This window comes from Apostichopus japonicus, chromosome 16, assembly GCF_037975245.1.
Source record: "Apostichopus japonicus isolate 1M-3 chromosome 16, ASM3797524v1, whole genome shotgun sequence".
Lineage (NCBI taxonomy): Eukaryota > Metazoa > Echinodermata > Holothuroidea > Aspidochirotida > Stichopodidae > Apostichopus > Apostichopus japonicus.
The window spans coordinates 31,630,150-31,645,752 of NC_092576.1; the positions used below are offsets into that span (position 1 = coordinate 31,630,150).

At 34.3% G+C, this 15,603-nt stretch overlaps 2 protein-coding genes across 2 annotated transcripts in view; one reads left to right on the forward strand and one right to left on the reverse strand.

Annotated features, from left to right (window-relative positions):
• LOC139982518 (uncharacterized) overlaps positions 1-15,603 on the forward strand; it is a 105,644-nt gene that overhangs the window by 55,081 nt on the left and 34,960 nt on the right. The window contains exons 16-24 of the mRNA XM_071995411.1: positions 1,961-2,175; positions 2,680-2,756; positions 3,395-3,453; positions 5,464-5,583; positions 6,719-6,936; positions 7,517-7,593; positions 8,580-8,632; positions 12,004-12,123; positions 14,121-14,326. Of these exons, the coding sequence (XP_071851512.1) occupies positions 1,961-2,175; positions 2,680-2,756; positions 3,395-3,453; positions 5,464-5,583; positions 6,719-6,936; positions 7,517-7,593; positions 8,580-8,632; positions 12,004-12,123; positions 14,121-14,326 (1,145 nt within the window). The remainder of the gene's footprint in view (positions 1-1,960; positions 2,176-2,679; positions 2,757-3,394; positions 3,454-5,463; positions 5,584-6,718; positions 6,937-7,516; positions 7,594-8,579; positions 8,633-12,003; positions 12,124-14,120; positions 14,327-15,603) is intronic.
• Positions 1-15,603, reverse strand: part of LOC139982139 (uncharacterized) — a 272,671-nt gene that overhangs the window by 30,182 nt on the left and 226,886 nt on the right. The gene's annotated exons all lie outside the window — the stretch shown is intronic.

The window sequence follows — 15,603 nt, forward strand, 5'->3', positions numbered from 1 at the left end:
GCACAAGTGTACTTTATTTCGAGCCGACAGCGGCGGTGCAGATAATCCAGTCAATGCATGTTTGATCGAAATGATTACAATCCCTGTCCATCGCGTTGACCTCTCCCACCAGACAATATCGGGTCGAATACTCGACTTGGTAATAGTTGTTCAAATACATGATCAAAGGAAATGTATCGATTGGAGATCGTAAAAAAAACTCTGAAAATCAGTAGAGAAATTGTGTACGAAAAGTAAGTTGGTACACCTTTCAAATTTTTCGAAAGATCCAGCAAAACACTTTCAAAAATTCACGCGAAACTGGCATATCATGCTAAATGCAACTAATGTCATGTAAACAAGGCTCTAGTACACCCATTTATGAATAAACCGTAAGACCACATCTGGTGTTAAGCGGGGGAAAAAGAAAGTATTTTCTAGAATTTCCAAAAATACGGAAAAAATAATGTCCTACCATAGTTAAGTGTATAGCAAATAGCCTAACCACCTCGTCAGTTATGGATCTCATGTAACTACAAAAACACAACTAATTGTATTTTGCGAACTTGACGTTTTCTACAAAGATATGGTAATAATGTTAAGCATTAGTCAATCATGCCGTGTGGCCTAAAACATTTTATTACAAGGTTTACTTTCATTAAGATGGCCATAGCTCGATATCTTGTGCTGCGTGTACAGTATGGTATGAACTGTGCCTCGTGTATCATGGGGAATACTCCATGATACGTTTCTCGGAAACGTGCCAAAAATGTTAACAAACAGGTGTTAGACAGGGGATGAGCGCACAGTTGTTTGGCAAGGTACCTGGGAAAATTCTGAGCACATGTACAGTATCCTACCGTAGTATTTAAGTTGTGTTAAACCATACTGCAGTTGTAAACTGATGTACGTTTAGTGCACGCTATTCATTTTTAGGCAGTCTAGAAACGGGGCTTTGCCGAACGTTTTTGTTTGATAATATCGGAGGTTCTGTAAGTTAAACTTTTTAAAGATTGTAAGACAGATTAAATCTCTTTTCATTTTATAACATAATATAGCTACTCTAACTTGTCATTTAAAATTTTTCATCAGCTTCGTGACAATTTAAATTAAAAAAGTTGTCAGTATTTTGCATCCTCAACTGTGAATTTTTTTATCGCCACACACGCAAAAATTTCCTTTTCCTTTTCCGGGGTCTTTGCCCTAGGGCGGTCCCCTGGACCCCACGCCTTTATGCTCCCACGCTACGCGTGCTCAGCGTTTTCTCGCGATTTTCGCGAATGTTTAAACGTTAAACGAACGAAAAGTCGGCCGTTTAAACGTTTAGGTCTTTAAACGAAAACTCACAGCCCTAAAAGCTATGAGGAACAAGAACAATCATCCTTAAAAAAATTAAGGTAAATTCAAGCTAATAATATAATGTCAATACCTATATTTACAATAACTTTAATAGTTCAGATATTACCATTCTTCTGTTTTTGTTTGGTTTTTACCGTTCTTATGTTTAAGTCGTCATTTTTATGCTATAATTTTACTTGTATATTTTTACATTTACATATTTCCTTTAAAAACATTACTCCTTGAGGAATAACAAAAATTAGCAAGATATATATTTTTTTTAACTTGTGTATAGTATGATATAATGCATTTTTTCGATTTTTGAAAGATAAAACACAATTCTGGAATTTAAACTCTGGTAAACATTTATGAATTCATCACTTGGCTGAGGTTCCGGGTTAACTTTGATAACACATACTGTGACAGCAAAACGATCATGACATTGAGATATGAATGCAATAGTACGGTTGTAGTTAAGTGCTTCAGTAGAGCACGTCTGCGTTATATATTTACATAAATAGCAAACCATCATTAAATGTATATTGTGAAAGATAGTTAGATCTCATGTTGGGTATGTGCAAGAAACGATGATTGATTTGGTTTCAACAGGAAAGATAAAAAAATGGTGTTTCCTTCCTAACAGATAACGATATCCTCTTTACTGTTCAATGAATCGCTTAAGACGACTGATAATGGAACCATTACATCAAATAATGGGATACAACTAACCAATCTGCCACCACTACAGAAGATACACGTTGTGGATAAGAACGAACGCAATACAAGTGAAATTACAGAACGGGATATTATTAACATATTGCTATGTGCAATGGAAGATCAACATTGTAATGTATTATGGTAAGAAAACTACTCAATAATTGATGAAATAGGCCCCAGGCTCTATACACATGTTATACCTTTACGTCGTACCTCATATATTACTTGCAATGAGTCATTAACTTGTAAAATTTCAAATTTGCGGGACTGATTTTTAAACTTCTTTGAAATGTGTTTGACTTAAGTTAATTCTCTATAAAGCATCGATATTGGGCATACGTGATATAAATGACAATCAACAATATTCATTGCCAGAGAACTTAAAGTGTTTTCATACGGTTAGAAGTTACGTCTAGTCACTTTGTCTCTTTGCGATTTCGGTTCGCTTTGGTTAACTTTGACTCCAAGTATTCACAACATATATAACACTTCAAGGTTTGTTTTTAAGAGTGTCACCTTTATGTCACAGTCAAGAACTAGGTAATGAATATTCCAGTAAATGTACTTCTTTACTAATCTTTTACCAGAATAGAGAAAGAAAAACATTAATTTGATACGCATTTATGTTTTTTTTTTTTTTTAAAGCTTCGAAGGTTGTCGATTGCCGGTTTCTTTCTCATCTTCGTCGTTCACGAACGTGATGATATCTCGGGCAATTAAGGGTAAACTAGGGTTAACGTTAAATTACTTACTTAATAAGTGTAACAATAAAACATTGCTTTCATTGCGTATTCTTATACTGGTGATACATATTGTATGCACAGTACCAAAGTAGATTTTTATTTGTTTTGGCCTTCAGATGTTTTGTAAACATTTATCAAACTTATGTTGGTTAATGTCAATATAAGCTTATGTCACATAAACGGCAATGTTTGAAAAAGTGTGAATGTCGATATGAAGAATTATTTAGATTTTCAATAATTATCTCAATAGAAAAGTTCAATGTTTAGTTGTTAAAAACAGAAAATTGTGGATTTAATCAGTCAGCTTAGGTAACCATTGATCGGAATGTAAACAGTTGTCATCCAACTGAGTATCAGTGTCGGGCTTTCCTTAACGTAATTAGGCTGTGACATGAAATCAAATCAGTTTCCACCTTAAGGTTTTATTTCATCCCAAAGACTGTTACAGTTGCAACTCTTTGGTTGAAAACATGTTTATTTCAACAGAAGCAGAAAATAGTTCAGCATTCAATCTTGCGTTTCTTTGCAATAGCATGACACTTACTGCTCATTGAAAGTACAATTTCGCCGATAATCAGTTTACGCACTAATGCTTCGTTCATATGTTTATCTTTCAGTCTTGTGGTGTCCATTCGACAGTGTATTTCATCTGGACCTACAAACCAGTCTCTGGGAGGTATGCACAGTCTTGTTGTACTTATTCCAAAATAACTTTATCACAAAGTAGTGTTTAATCTACAACTTGACAGAAAAATTCTCTTGGGAAATAGAACAGTAGGGCCATTTTCGACATTCAGCAGTTTATTCGTTTTTCTAAGGTTAAGCTAAATGCATCTTTTTACAGTGATGTAACTTTTGCATGTTATTGACATCAATGGAGATACATCGATATAGCGTATTTTCATTAGATGTGAAGGCTGTTTCCATATTACTCACATGGAATATTATCAGGATGAGCATAACATTCGGTAACAACATTAATCCAGTCAATATGTGTAACATATCTGGGTCTAACTCATGTAATTTGCAAAATAATGTTTCTCCAGTTTTCGGCGGATGTTTATCTTGACAAAAAACATATCGACATTATACATTCATCGAGGTTGCGAAACGAGATTTCAGGAAACAACGCTTTATAAATAAAATATTGGTTCTTGTCTATGATACATTCTTAAGGAATTATTTTCACCAGTTTGACTGGCATAAATAAATAAAATTATGCCACATTTTAATTTCTAATTTAAATGTTAATTAAGTTTCCAGGTTAACGAAGAGCATGCTCAAGGTGTATGTGTTATTGTATTGTCATTTATTAGCATATTAAACCATCAGCACAGAAGTTCCAGTTACTGTGCAAGTCAGCAAGTGCAGGAAAAAATAATGATAAACACGACGGGCAAAGCTGTAATAGGAATGAGTATTATCATTCGCATAACATAATAATAACTAGAAAGAGCAAATCGGTGCCCGTTCCCATATAATCCCCGGGACCCTAACAAACTATCCATGCCCCTTGCCCATTAGTTTATGTTGTACGGACATGTTGAAATTAAAAGACGATCTCAATAAAAACCCCTGCACCGCCTCTTACTTTGCCTTTGTGTCACTATATTGGGGTTTTGATTAATGTTAGTGATTTAAGCTGCTCCTGTAAAGCTTCCTTGAGATTTTACATGGTTGCTCAAAATTTCCTTCCTATATTTATTAAAGACGGAAACTTTTCTTCAACGTTTGGTTCATGGACTCCTTATTCCTTGCCATATGTTAAAGGATATGGTTACAGTTCTAAATAGTCAACGTTTTTACATCTCTCGAAGTTATTTAGAGATATGAGCATATAAATCGTAAGAATGTTTAATTCTTCAAAAAGAGGACAAACAAATAATTTAAATAACAATTAAAAACAAATGACCTGACCCGTGAAGGGTTTAAAAACAAATCAAGCTAGAATGTAGAACATGTTTGTGCCCTTAACGTAATGTAATACATTGCAAACTTTCTCAGATGAGACTTAAGTTTGAAAAAAAGATCAAAATTATATGTTTTTTTAGTTTTGATCCACAGTGGAGCATTTTAAAAGTTTTAAACCGATTATGGTTTTTTTGGTGGAATGTGCCCTGCGTTTTTCGTTTGAAGTTGTAAAGAGGGACTACCTTACCAGGATATAAACATTAATTGTAGTGTTAGTGTTAACAGTGTCATTTATTTTAAATATAGGACGAAGGCTTGCTCAGCAATCTCAAGAAGAGATCATATAAATAGATCTGCTTTATAGATAATACAGTATCTTCAATTTCATTCCAGTAGGTGGTTTTCGATTGTTATGTCACATTATGATAGACAATAAAGCGATCAACTTAAACGTTTGTAAAACATAGTTATTGTGCAGCTTTGGTTTCATTAACAGCTCTACTTGTGGACTTGTTAACTCATGACGGCACAAGCTTTGTGCTGAAATATACCTCGTTTCCAAAGACTAGTGTTCCGAAGTGTGTTACCTATTATATTATCCTTTGATACATCCTGCTGATGTACCAATATTGTTTGTAAAGTAAGTAGCATTTTAATCGCTCTTCCGTAATAGAATATCTCACCCGGAACATGATATGTACTTATCAAATCAACTTGTTAATTTTAAGCTTATTGACATTTTCCTAACCATCTCATTGTTCCTTTTTTAAATTAGGTCGAGGACTTTGAAGCTATTCGAGATTCTTTCTCACATGCATTTTCTATAAACGACAGTGACACTGGACTACAACAAAGGTCTAAAGTACAACTCCTGTACATTGCTGCCAATCATAATGTAAGTGTACATGTCAATATTCACAGATAGATGACAATGAGCAGTTGTACATTTGATTTATGTATTAGCAGTACCAACGGTATTGACCATAATAATCATTTTTATCAAAATTTAAGAAGCAAGACCTAGGGATAATGTTTTTATTATTATAAAAGTCTAGGACTCAGTTACTGGTTTGTCATTAGCATATTAATAAATGTCTGTTGTTGACGCATCTTTGTTTTCAACAAATATGGTTGACAAAATCTATACAACCACCTTTAATGTTTTTTTTCACACTTCCAACCCAATTATTCTAATGTTTCTCTGCCTGTACACAATAGTTGTAACAAAAACTATAAAGACACTCTGACTGGAATAAGTACTCAACAGTCACTGGACAGTGTTAAAATAAAGATATTTCTCAAATGGCGAAGTGGTCGTCACGTGTGTGGATTTAGGTGAAAGTTTAGTTTTGATATATAGTCCGAGAAATGGGAAATAGTTTAGTGCTAGTAGAGATTTCATATCAATTTCGTTTTGAAAAGTATTCACTTTTTAAAATATGTTAATCTCTTGATTGCTTCTAAAAGGATAAAATGGTTAAGATCCAATTAAGGACTTATACTAATGTTAATGTATTGTTTCATAAATAATCGGAACTATGGTATATTCTTTTAACTTTATATAAACATGCTCACATGACATTCCGAACCATTAAAATATCGAAATTTTTCAACTGATTGAAAACAGGTCATTTGGGGCCATGAAAGTCTTACTGTTTTTCCTATTGAGTGTTTGTGCTGAGTATGGGAATTGACATGATGGTATATCAGCTGTGAAAAAATTAATTTCTTTTAAAAAAAAAATGCATATGGAAATGTAACATTGACAAATAGCAATGCTTTTGAATGGGATTTCAAAATGGAAGTTTTGTGTATAGTGATCATTTCAATAAATACATGTCTTGAACATTTTACAGTTGATTAGGCAAACTAACGGTAAAGCAGAAGGTACATTACATAATGATGCACTATGCTATATCTCTATTGGGGATGTTTGAATCAAATATATAGGATAGATTACTTCTCAAAGAAGATAATGCAAACTCAGTGATCATACATTACCTTACCTGTTTTTCCTCTCTTATCAACAGACCCCTATATCGTGCGTTCATGTTAATAAGTGTGTTGAACGCTATGGAGAAGAATCATTTTTACTTCGAAGTCAAGTACTTTTGGCACCGTTGACAACAGTAGAACATATATGCATTGAGAGAGGGATGGGAACTAGGGAGATGAGGAAAATTAAAAACACAGAAATGAAGAGCATATTTCACTTCGGAATGAAATGTCAACAATTAAAAGACATATCGTTAGTATTATATGATTCAAAAATGTTATACGCTTTTTCGCACACATTTCGACAAGTTTGACCTTTAGTCTTCTTCGATCACGTTACCTGTTGCGTTTTATATTAAATAATGCACTGGAAAAGAATATGTTTGATAAAAGTACAAAATAAACTTCAAGTGGATTTCAAATATTAAACGTTATATTTATCTATTTTACAAATGAACTAAAGAATCACAATCAGCCATATTATGTTTCATTGGGTTTTACCAACTTAATGGGATTCGTGGCCACTACATAATATATAAATAAATACATCGATATCTTATATTGAATGTTAACACCAATATTTGCTTGGTTTCAAATGAATGCAGTATTTTCTTTACCATGTAACTATTCATGCTAACAATAACGTAATGTGTATCATGTAAGTAGCTTATGACATCCGCTAGATGTAGACATGTACAATGCATGGTAATCTGTTTTGATACTTACTTTTGGTAAAGGAAACTTGCAGAATGAAATGATTATAGTATACCAATTCAACATCAAAATGTACATTTAAGAAGGTTTATCGTTTTTTCTTTCTTTCCTTGATACAGATTTCGTAGTTGTATGTTGCCCGTGGACAATCTGTCTAATTATATATCATCTGATATGAAAGAAAGGGATATAAGAGGTAGGTGTACACATGCACGTGGAATGAGGGTTGTCATTGTTACGTGTGGGGTGTACCTCAGCGATTTTTACTTGATTTTTAATTACAACATGTTTAATCTTCATTTCATAATGTTCATGGTCTATTCCAAATAATTTAATAGCATTTAAACAAAATGCTGACTTCTTATGGACCAAAAAATAAGTCGAAATGTTCTTTTTTACCTGTAAATGTTGATATCTTGTCAAAAATCTCAGCATTTATTTTTCGAAATGTGATATATTACCATTAAAGTACAACTGTTGTATGTTCAACATTTCTAAGTTGTATTCTTTCCCAAGTTATATCGATATTGTGAAGCTGAAACCCAAATATATCATATATCGAATTTTTCAGATAAACGTTAGGAGATAAAATATAAAACTTTTCGAAAACATTTCATTTCGTAATATTTTGTTGTTAGCAAGAGATGTTAGAAATGTTGATTATAAAATTGAAACTGGGTGACTTAGTTATCCATTTGTCAATTGTGCGTTTTCATTTCAAAGTAACACATGTAGCTATGGGAGTATGTATTTTCGGGCAACTAACAGACATCCCACGCACCCTTGTATAGTTAGTTCATCGATTTACAGACTTACCGGTAGGCATAGGATATTTCCTGTTATTATTTATAAAGTGTTGAAAAGAGAGAGCGGAATGTAGATTACACCGATAGTTGAAGAAAAAAAAAACATGCATCAGTTAGACGCTGCTGGTTATTATCTATTGAATAATTTACTGACGTTCAGAAAAGGATCCAACAATAATTGTAAAATGATAATAATTCCTCCGGAACACTGATGCTGAACCATGCGATATTTATGTAGATATGTTCACTTATATGATACGTGAATTTTGGGAAATATATCAGTTTTTTATTAAGCATAATAGTTCAAATGAATCACAATGTTGTTGTCTTTTTCTACATTATTCCATACGTTCTTACTACCTGTTATTTATGTTAGTCACTTGGCCGGAATATGGGTACCGCCTAAATCTTCAAACTGGCGATTGGGAGGTGAGTTAAGGAACTGCTTGTCATAGGTTATACTAATATTACAGTTTTATGTTTACTTCTGCTTGTGATAGTGCGATAATTGGAAAATGGACACATCACATCATATCCATATCCATATCCATATCCATATCATGTCATGTCATGTTATGTTATGTCATGTCATGTCATGTCATATCACATCATATCATATCACATCATATCACATCATATCACATCATATCATATCATATCATGTCATGTCATGTCATGTCATGTCATGTTATGTCATATCATGTTTAAGAGCAGATAAGACTTTATAAAACCCACGGAGGGTACGTGCATGCTCACATAAAACAGTAAGCAGAAGACAAATATATTATAAAATTATAAAACCAAGGCACGAGACAGTTCTAGCAAAGGAACCAAAACATGCACTCTCTAGCATTTGAATTTTAAGTTATTAAGTTTCATACATTGTGGAATAAATGAGGATAAATGTTGATTTGTTCTGAACAATGACAACCACATCCTACCTTTTCGAGGGATCACCGTTTGTCCGGAATCACACGAAGTGACTTGCTATCATCACGCATACTTTTTTTCTAATTTAACCTCTTGAAGATGTTGGTAAGATGAGGCCAATGTTGACTGACTTCCACGATCACATCTATTAATGGCTTTAATTTACTGTTTATCTTCCTTACTCGCATTCCTTACTTGCCATATCCCTCCAATAATATACTTTTAAAATTTAAATATGTTTTCTTAACATTGAATATTATACATCCTAGAGTTTTGTTTTTCTTCTACATGTTCGTGCCAGGTAAGCACTTTAGTTATCACCACCCCGAGATTCTTATCATTATCTACCCTATCAACGATATCTCCCTTTGAAACATTCGTGGATTCCCGAAATCACCATATTTTTAATTTTTATGAACTCGCCAAAATAGCAACTTCAAACAATCATAGATCTAATTTGATATCAAACCAAGCAAGGCAGTATTTTTTGCAAAGCTGACCAATGAGCAGTTTTCATTATTTGAACATGCATAGGATGTGTGCAGAGTAAATATGATGGTGCTAGTACCGTATACCTTGTGTACATCAATGTTTGGCGTGATGGTATTAGAGATACCGTTAGATGTTCTGATATTAAACTGGGATCTATTGATAAAATAATTAAAAATACACAAAATCAAATCATGACGTACATGAATTTTGAGAGATTTGTTTCCTAGCAAAATGACCCAGGTTGATATGCTTGAGCTATGAATACATTGTTCGATACTATACACAACGGCATCATCAGTACTGCGCTTTGACCTGTACACAAACTGCAATGGATCTAAATTGAGTCCTGAATAAAAATAGTAAAACTTATTGGAAATATATTGGCAAGTTGATTGGACCAGTGTTTCAGGTCACGAGGTAGCAACCCATCAGTGGGAGTAGCTTTTGATGCATAATTAATGACGTACTTTATCTGATGTTACAACTAAATGTTTAGAATATGTCAAATGAATTTATAACAAATGGTGTAGCTCTTCGTCTTTGTTAGAAAAATTATGGCATTCCAACCTAATGTACAATTCATCTAGTTGATTTGCGTAAACCACGGATCAATAAGGTAGTGTAGATACTCATCAATCGCATGCAAGCCCAAAAAGCAACTATTTTTCTTCTTTATAACCTTGTCGAATTATATTTGAAATGTTTTCAATCCATCCTTATCACCCTGTCCAACATGTTCTTCTTATTTATATATAATGTATTGGACTTCCCTGGTAATCCAAGGTTTATTATTTAAATAGACCTTGATTTGTTTCATAGGCACTATACATTCTACACAAAACTTTACATTATCCATGCCATGTCTGGCTTTGACAAACACATTCCAATACGTGAGATCTAAAGAAGCTTGTAGGTCATTAACAGCTCTTGGACATTGTTTTACAGAAAGTAGCTTAAGTTTCTGTGTCTGAAAATTTGGTTGGTATTATGCTGTATTATAGTCATGTCATGGTCAAATTTTCCCAGCCTAGTAATCGGTGCTGCGTTTAAGCCTCCTTCATGTTAGAGCAGCATCAACCCAGGGTTACCTCTCCCCTTGTAAGACACTATACATGTTGGTTATAACGTTATTTTCTCCAGCGTACAGTGATTAAAGTGGCCATCAATGACGATAAAAGCATTAGAATGCGCTATCTCTAGATATTGAATAACTGCACATATTTCATTAGCATTTGCAACGTTGCGAGTGGGTACATATACTGTGGGATAGATTACATGAGAAAATTCCTGGGGGAAGTAATAAGGTCTCATTCCAACAGCTAGAATTTCCATTGTGTTGAGCATAAGTAATGTTTCATTGTAGCATTACTTGCATGGCACCACCGTTCGTTCACGAATAAGCATGCACCTCCCCTTTCTTCTATTGGACAATCCGCCATATTCTCTACATATATATCGATTAACCACATTTTCCAACCAACCGACATGCAGAAAATGGCTAAAACGCGTTTTGGGTTTCAAACTTTGCCTCATCGTTCTCTACATCTTTGGCCTTTAACCTTTGACGTAGGATTTCATCAATTGCGCAACATAAGTATGCATGGTCAGTCACCAACCCACCAAGTTTGAATTTAATTGGACACACAGGCTAGGAGGAGTTTGCGACATACTCTTTCGCACAATTTAGGTAATTTTGACATTGGACCTCAATTGACCTTCAACCCGACCTTAAACACCAAAATCTGTCCTATTTTAATGTTTTCTCATCACTTTCTACATATCGTGGTTTAATTGTTTTTCCCTGCAAGCTGACAAACAGAAAATGTCTGAAAACCAATTTTAGGTTTCTTGACCTTTGACCTGTGTTCTTTGACTTATGACGAGTTTATATGGTCAGGCTCATGACCACCAAGTTTGATAGAATTTAAAGTCTAGGAGTTCGCGACACACTATTTCTTCGCACCCTCACAAACTCCCCCCACACACACACACTTACTCATATTTCTGATATGGGGTGAAGTACACTATTGAATCTGTCTCATATCCCTTACCTCCCTGGTCCCCCTTAATTCATCTCCCTAAACTATGGATGTAGCCCTTGTTGACATGTACATAAAGACAAAAACAAGGAATAACATTATCTCTGAACGCCTCCCCCTCCCAAATAACGGTTCCAATAGAAATTGTTTTTTTTTTACAGCTTTGTTGAATTGAAGTGTGTCATGAACGGACTCATCAATTAACTTTGTATCTTCTGTAAATTCTAGAAGGAATGAAAAAACTACAAAGTGATTGGAAACCAAGCGCAAAAAAACGATTTAAGATGCAAACAATTTTAACTGGAATGTAACTAACATGACTTTGGTGTATTTTATCAGGTTGCTGATCTGGATCCTATCAGGTCACTATGTACAAAGACAGTTCGGATTAACCACGGCGATAGTCAGGCATTGCAGAGAGATGCTATACGCCTATTAGAGAACGCAGCTAAGTATGATGTAAGTATGATGTAAGGAATTATATTGAAATGAACCATATTACCAGTGTGTTCATTCCTTACAATAAAATGATCTACCAGGCTTAAATTTGTATAGCCTACAACTGCTACATAACGCATATACACTATGATGTTTATAACAGGATAGCTGTAAAGGTTAGCGTGTTTTGTGCATATATGTATTGACAATCAATATCTATACACCAGATGTATTAAATAAGTAATGAATTATTTTTCAATTATGTAAGCATTTCTCATTTCTCATCCTTATGTTTATTTCTGCCTTTCAAATTCGCTACGAGAGAACAAGGATTGACTGAAACGATGCTACCTGAGCAACCGATTCACATAGAGATAGCAATAGTAAAGTTTTGAACCACAGTAAAAAACTGGATGGTGTCTATAAATCTGATTTATCGGTAGCATGTGCTATTAAGATTACAGTAAACCCTGAGGATGTGTGTAATCCAAAAAAAAACATCAATCTGAATTTGTTGGAATTACACATTATCCTCATTCTTACTGTAATCCAAATAGCACATGCTACAGATATATAGTATGCTTCAGGTTTTGCTGTGGTACAAAACTTAAAGATTTACAGTAGTATCTGTGTTCTCTGTGTGTGTCGAGTGTTATGGGTGTCAATCCTTGCTCTACCAGCCGATAACAGTGTAATTACCAAATGGGAAATATCTTCATTATATGCATTATATGCAGACATAGCAATAAAGCAAATTATTACTTTTTTTTTTGCAAATTGTTTTTGTTGCTAGTGTGTTGTTTTTGCTTTTAATTTTTTAATATTTGTTATTGTTGATTTTGCTTTTGTTGTTTTGGGGTTATTACTTTTGTTGGAATTTTTGTGTGCGAAGAACTCTTGCACAGCTAGTCATTGAAGCCGGTCCCAGAAAGCAAGATAGCCATAAGGATATACATCTACATATGCGTATGTATATATATATATATATAATATATACACGAGACGTAATTTAAGCTTGAACTCAAGAAAAATAGAGAGTTGGTAAAAAATATATTGTTTCATATTATTTAAATGGGTCATACATTTTTTTCGTCTCGGTTTCGTATCGACCGCTTCAGGGCTTCGAAAGAAGCGGCATTTTTTTGCGGAATACGGAAATTGGCTCCACTGGCTTTTGGGCGCATTTGTTCCGGGTGACGGGGATAAATAATTAATTTGTTGGGAAACTGATTGGCAGTAATGAAATGATCACTGACAGCCAAAAATAATCATTTAATAATTTGGTTTCTTTCAAATGGATTGCTTTAGAAACCGCTTTACTTTAAATACCAATGTCGGTATGCAATATTTTAAAATCCTGGAAATTGTCATAATCAATATAAAATCATAAAATATTCTTGTAGAATATATCTTGAATAAACTTATTTAGTGAAACTGAAAGACCCGACACTACGCAATAATAAGTTTCTTCGTGATACTGTCTCCATAATCACACCAAACGTATATTGAGTTAAAATATTTCAAGAAAATCTGAATGATCCCAGAAGTCGTTGTGAATATAATCCATAGGTAATGTTAGCACCGTGTTGAATACTAATATGGAATATCAACAGGAGCCTTATGTGAATACATATTATTAAAAACTGAGTTACTCGGTAAATTGAGGTCCACCTTTGGGTCGTATTTAATCGTTACGATGATCAAGTTTCTGATACAAATTGAATATTACCATGTGTTATTGCGATATACCATAACGTGTGCTTTGCGAGCTACATCTGTAACGTTTCCAAAGTTACTTTCATTCACCCAAATTCTGGTATCTTCTCGAATTGGCTCAATTTAGAAAATGTCGTACCATCGTGATGATGTGATAATGGTTTGTATCAGTACTGAAGTAGACAAGCAGACCTTTAGAGTCGGAATCGGCCAGTGAATAATATTAATATGAATGCATTATCAATATAACATTGATCAAAATATAATTCAACTATCATATATAATGTATTTTCTTCCTTCAGATTCCCATCTCCTGTCTGTATCTGAACAAGTCCTTCAGTAAGATTGCTGCTGGTATCATCATCCTAAAGTCAAGGCTACGTCTGTCATGTCCTGCATCAGTAAAGAAGGTAGTGATAGTGACGGAAGAAAGAAGAAATATGACAGAGAAAGAGGTTGTTGACATATTGATGTCTGTACAACAGTCACATATGCTGGAGGAGCTAGAGTGAGTATTACAATGAGTAACGTATCAACCTGTATCTGTACAACACATTCATTCTTACCTCACCACCAATTTCACCAAAACCTCTGCCATTCATAACCATCGGACTCGTTCAAGACATCACAATTTCTATGTTATTGATTCTAAGGGTGGTGTTAGCTCTACTTTCTACTTCACGGCAATTCAGGATTGGAATGCTCTTCCAAACAATATCAAATCCATTAAGTCTTCTCATCTTTTTAGAGCTGAGTTAAGGAAACATCTCATGTAATTATGGGGGTGGGGGGAGAGGGAGGCACTTTTCTGTTTTTTGTGCAATATCTTCATTTTTTGTGTCTTATTTATTGGTTCCCTACTTTTTTTCCATTCATTGTGCAATTTTTCGTCTATAGGGCCCCATTGGAAATGGGCCGACGTTCAGTCAGCCTAATGGGTTTAGCTCCTGTTACTCTTTTTGTTCTTTTCTTTTCCGTCCTTTTTGTCCATTTTGTCTTTGTAATAGTTCTGTATTTTGAACAATCTGAGTGCGAATAAAATCAAATCAATCAGAGAGTATCTTAACTTTACAATCACACAGATAACTTCACGATTAATAGACGGCAACACAAATTATCTACACGTTCATTTCGGTAATTATTATCTCAATACATTACATGTATAGAGATATTGTAACAGTAAGTGGGACTCTCTCTTCTCTTAAAAAAGTTTCAGCGTCTTCCTACCAAGTTCTTTTTTTGGGGGATTTCCAGAGTAAGAATATATCATATAGGTCAACAAAAGTTACTAATTTTTATTCGAGAAATTTATCTCTTTCTATGACTTTTCACCGATTTATGTCCAAATCGGGCTAAAAGACAGTTGTTGCAGCACTTTTTTGCACACGCTCCAAAACTTGTTTGTAGGGAACTTTTGCCCACGTTTCCCTGTTTGTGATGATTAAGCCCCGCCTCCAAGTCTGGTTTGTAGCAGATTGGCTATGACTCATGGCAGCTACATGTTAGATATACAAAAATGGCTACCCTCGCGACCAATTTTCAAGGTACGCGGCGTGTAGTGTATTACACGCTAATTACATATACCCATTGTTGTACTGCTGAATGCTACGTAGTGCATTTAATTTATATTAGGCCTTCGTTTTAGTAATATCCATTCAAGGATTGTACTGGTGTTCAGGTAGCTTTTCAGAGCAAGGGCCATGATAGTGTTCAAACGATTAACTGAATCGGAATCGGTACGATTATTGCATAATCGGAACATAATCGGACTCTGTAAAAATTACG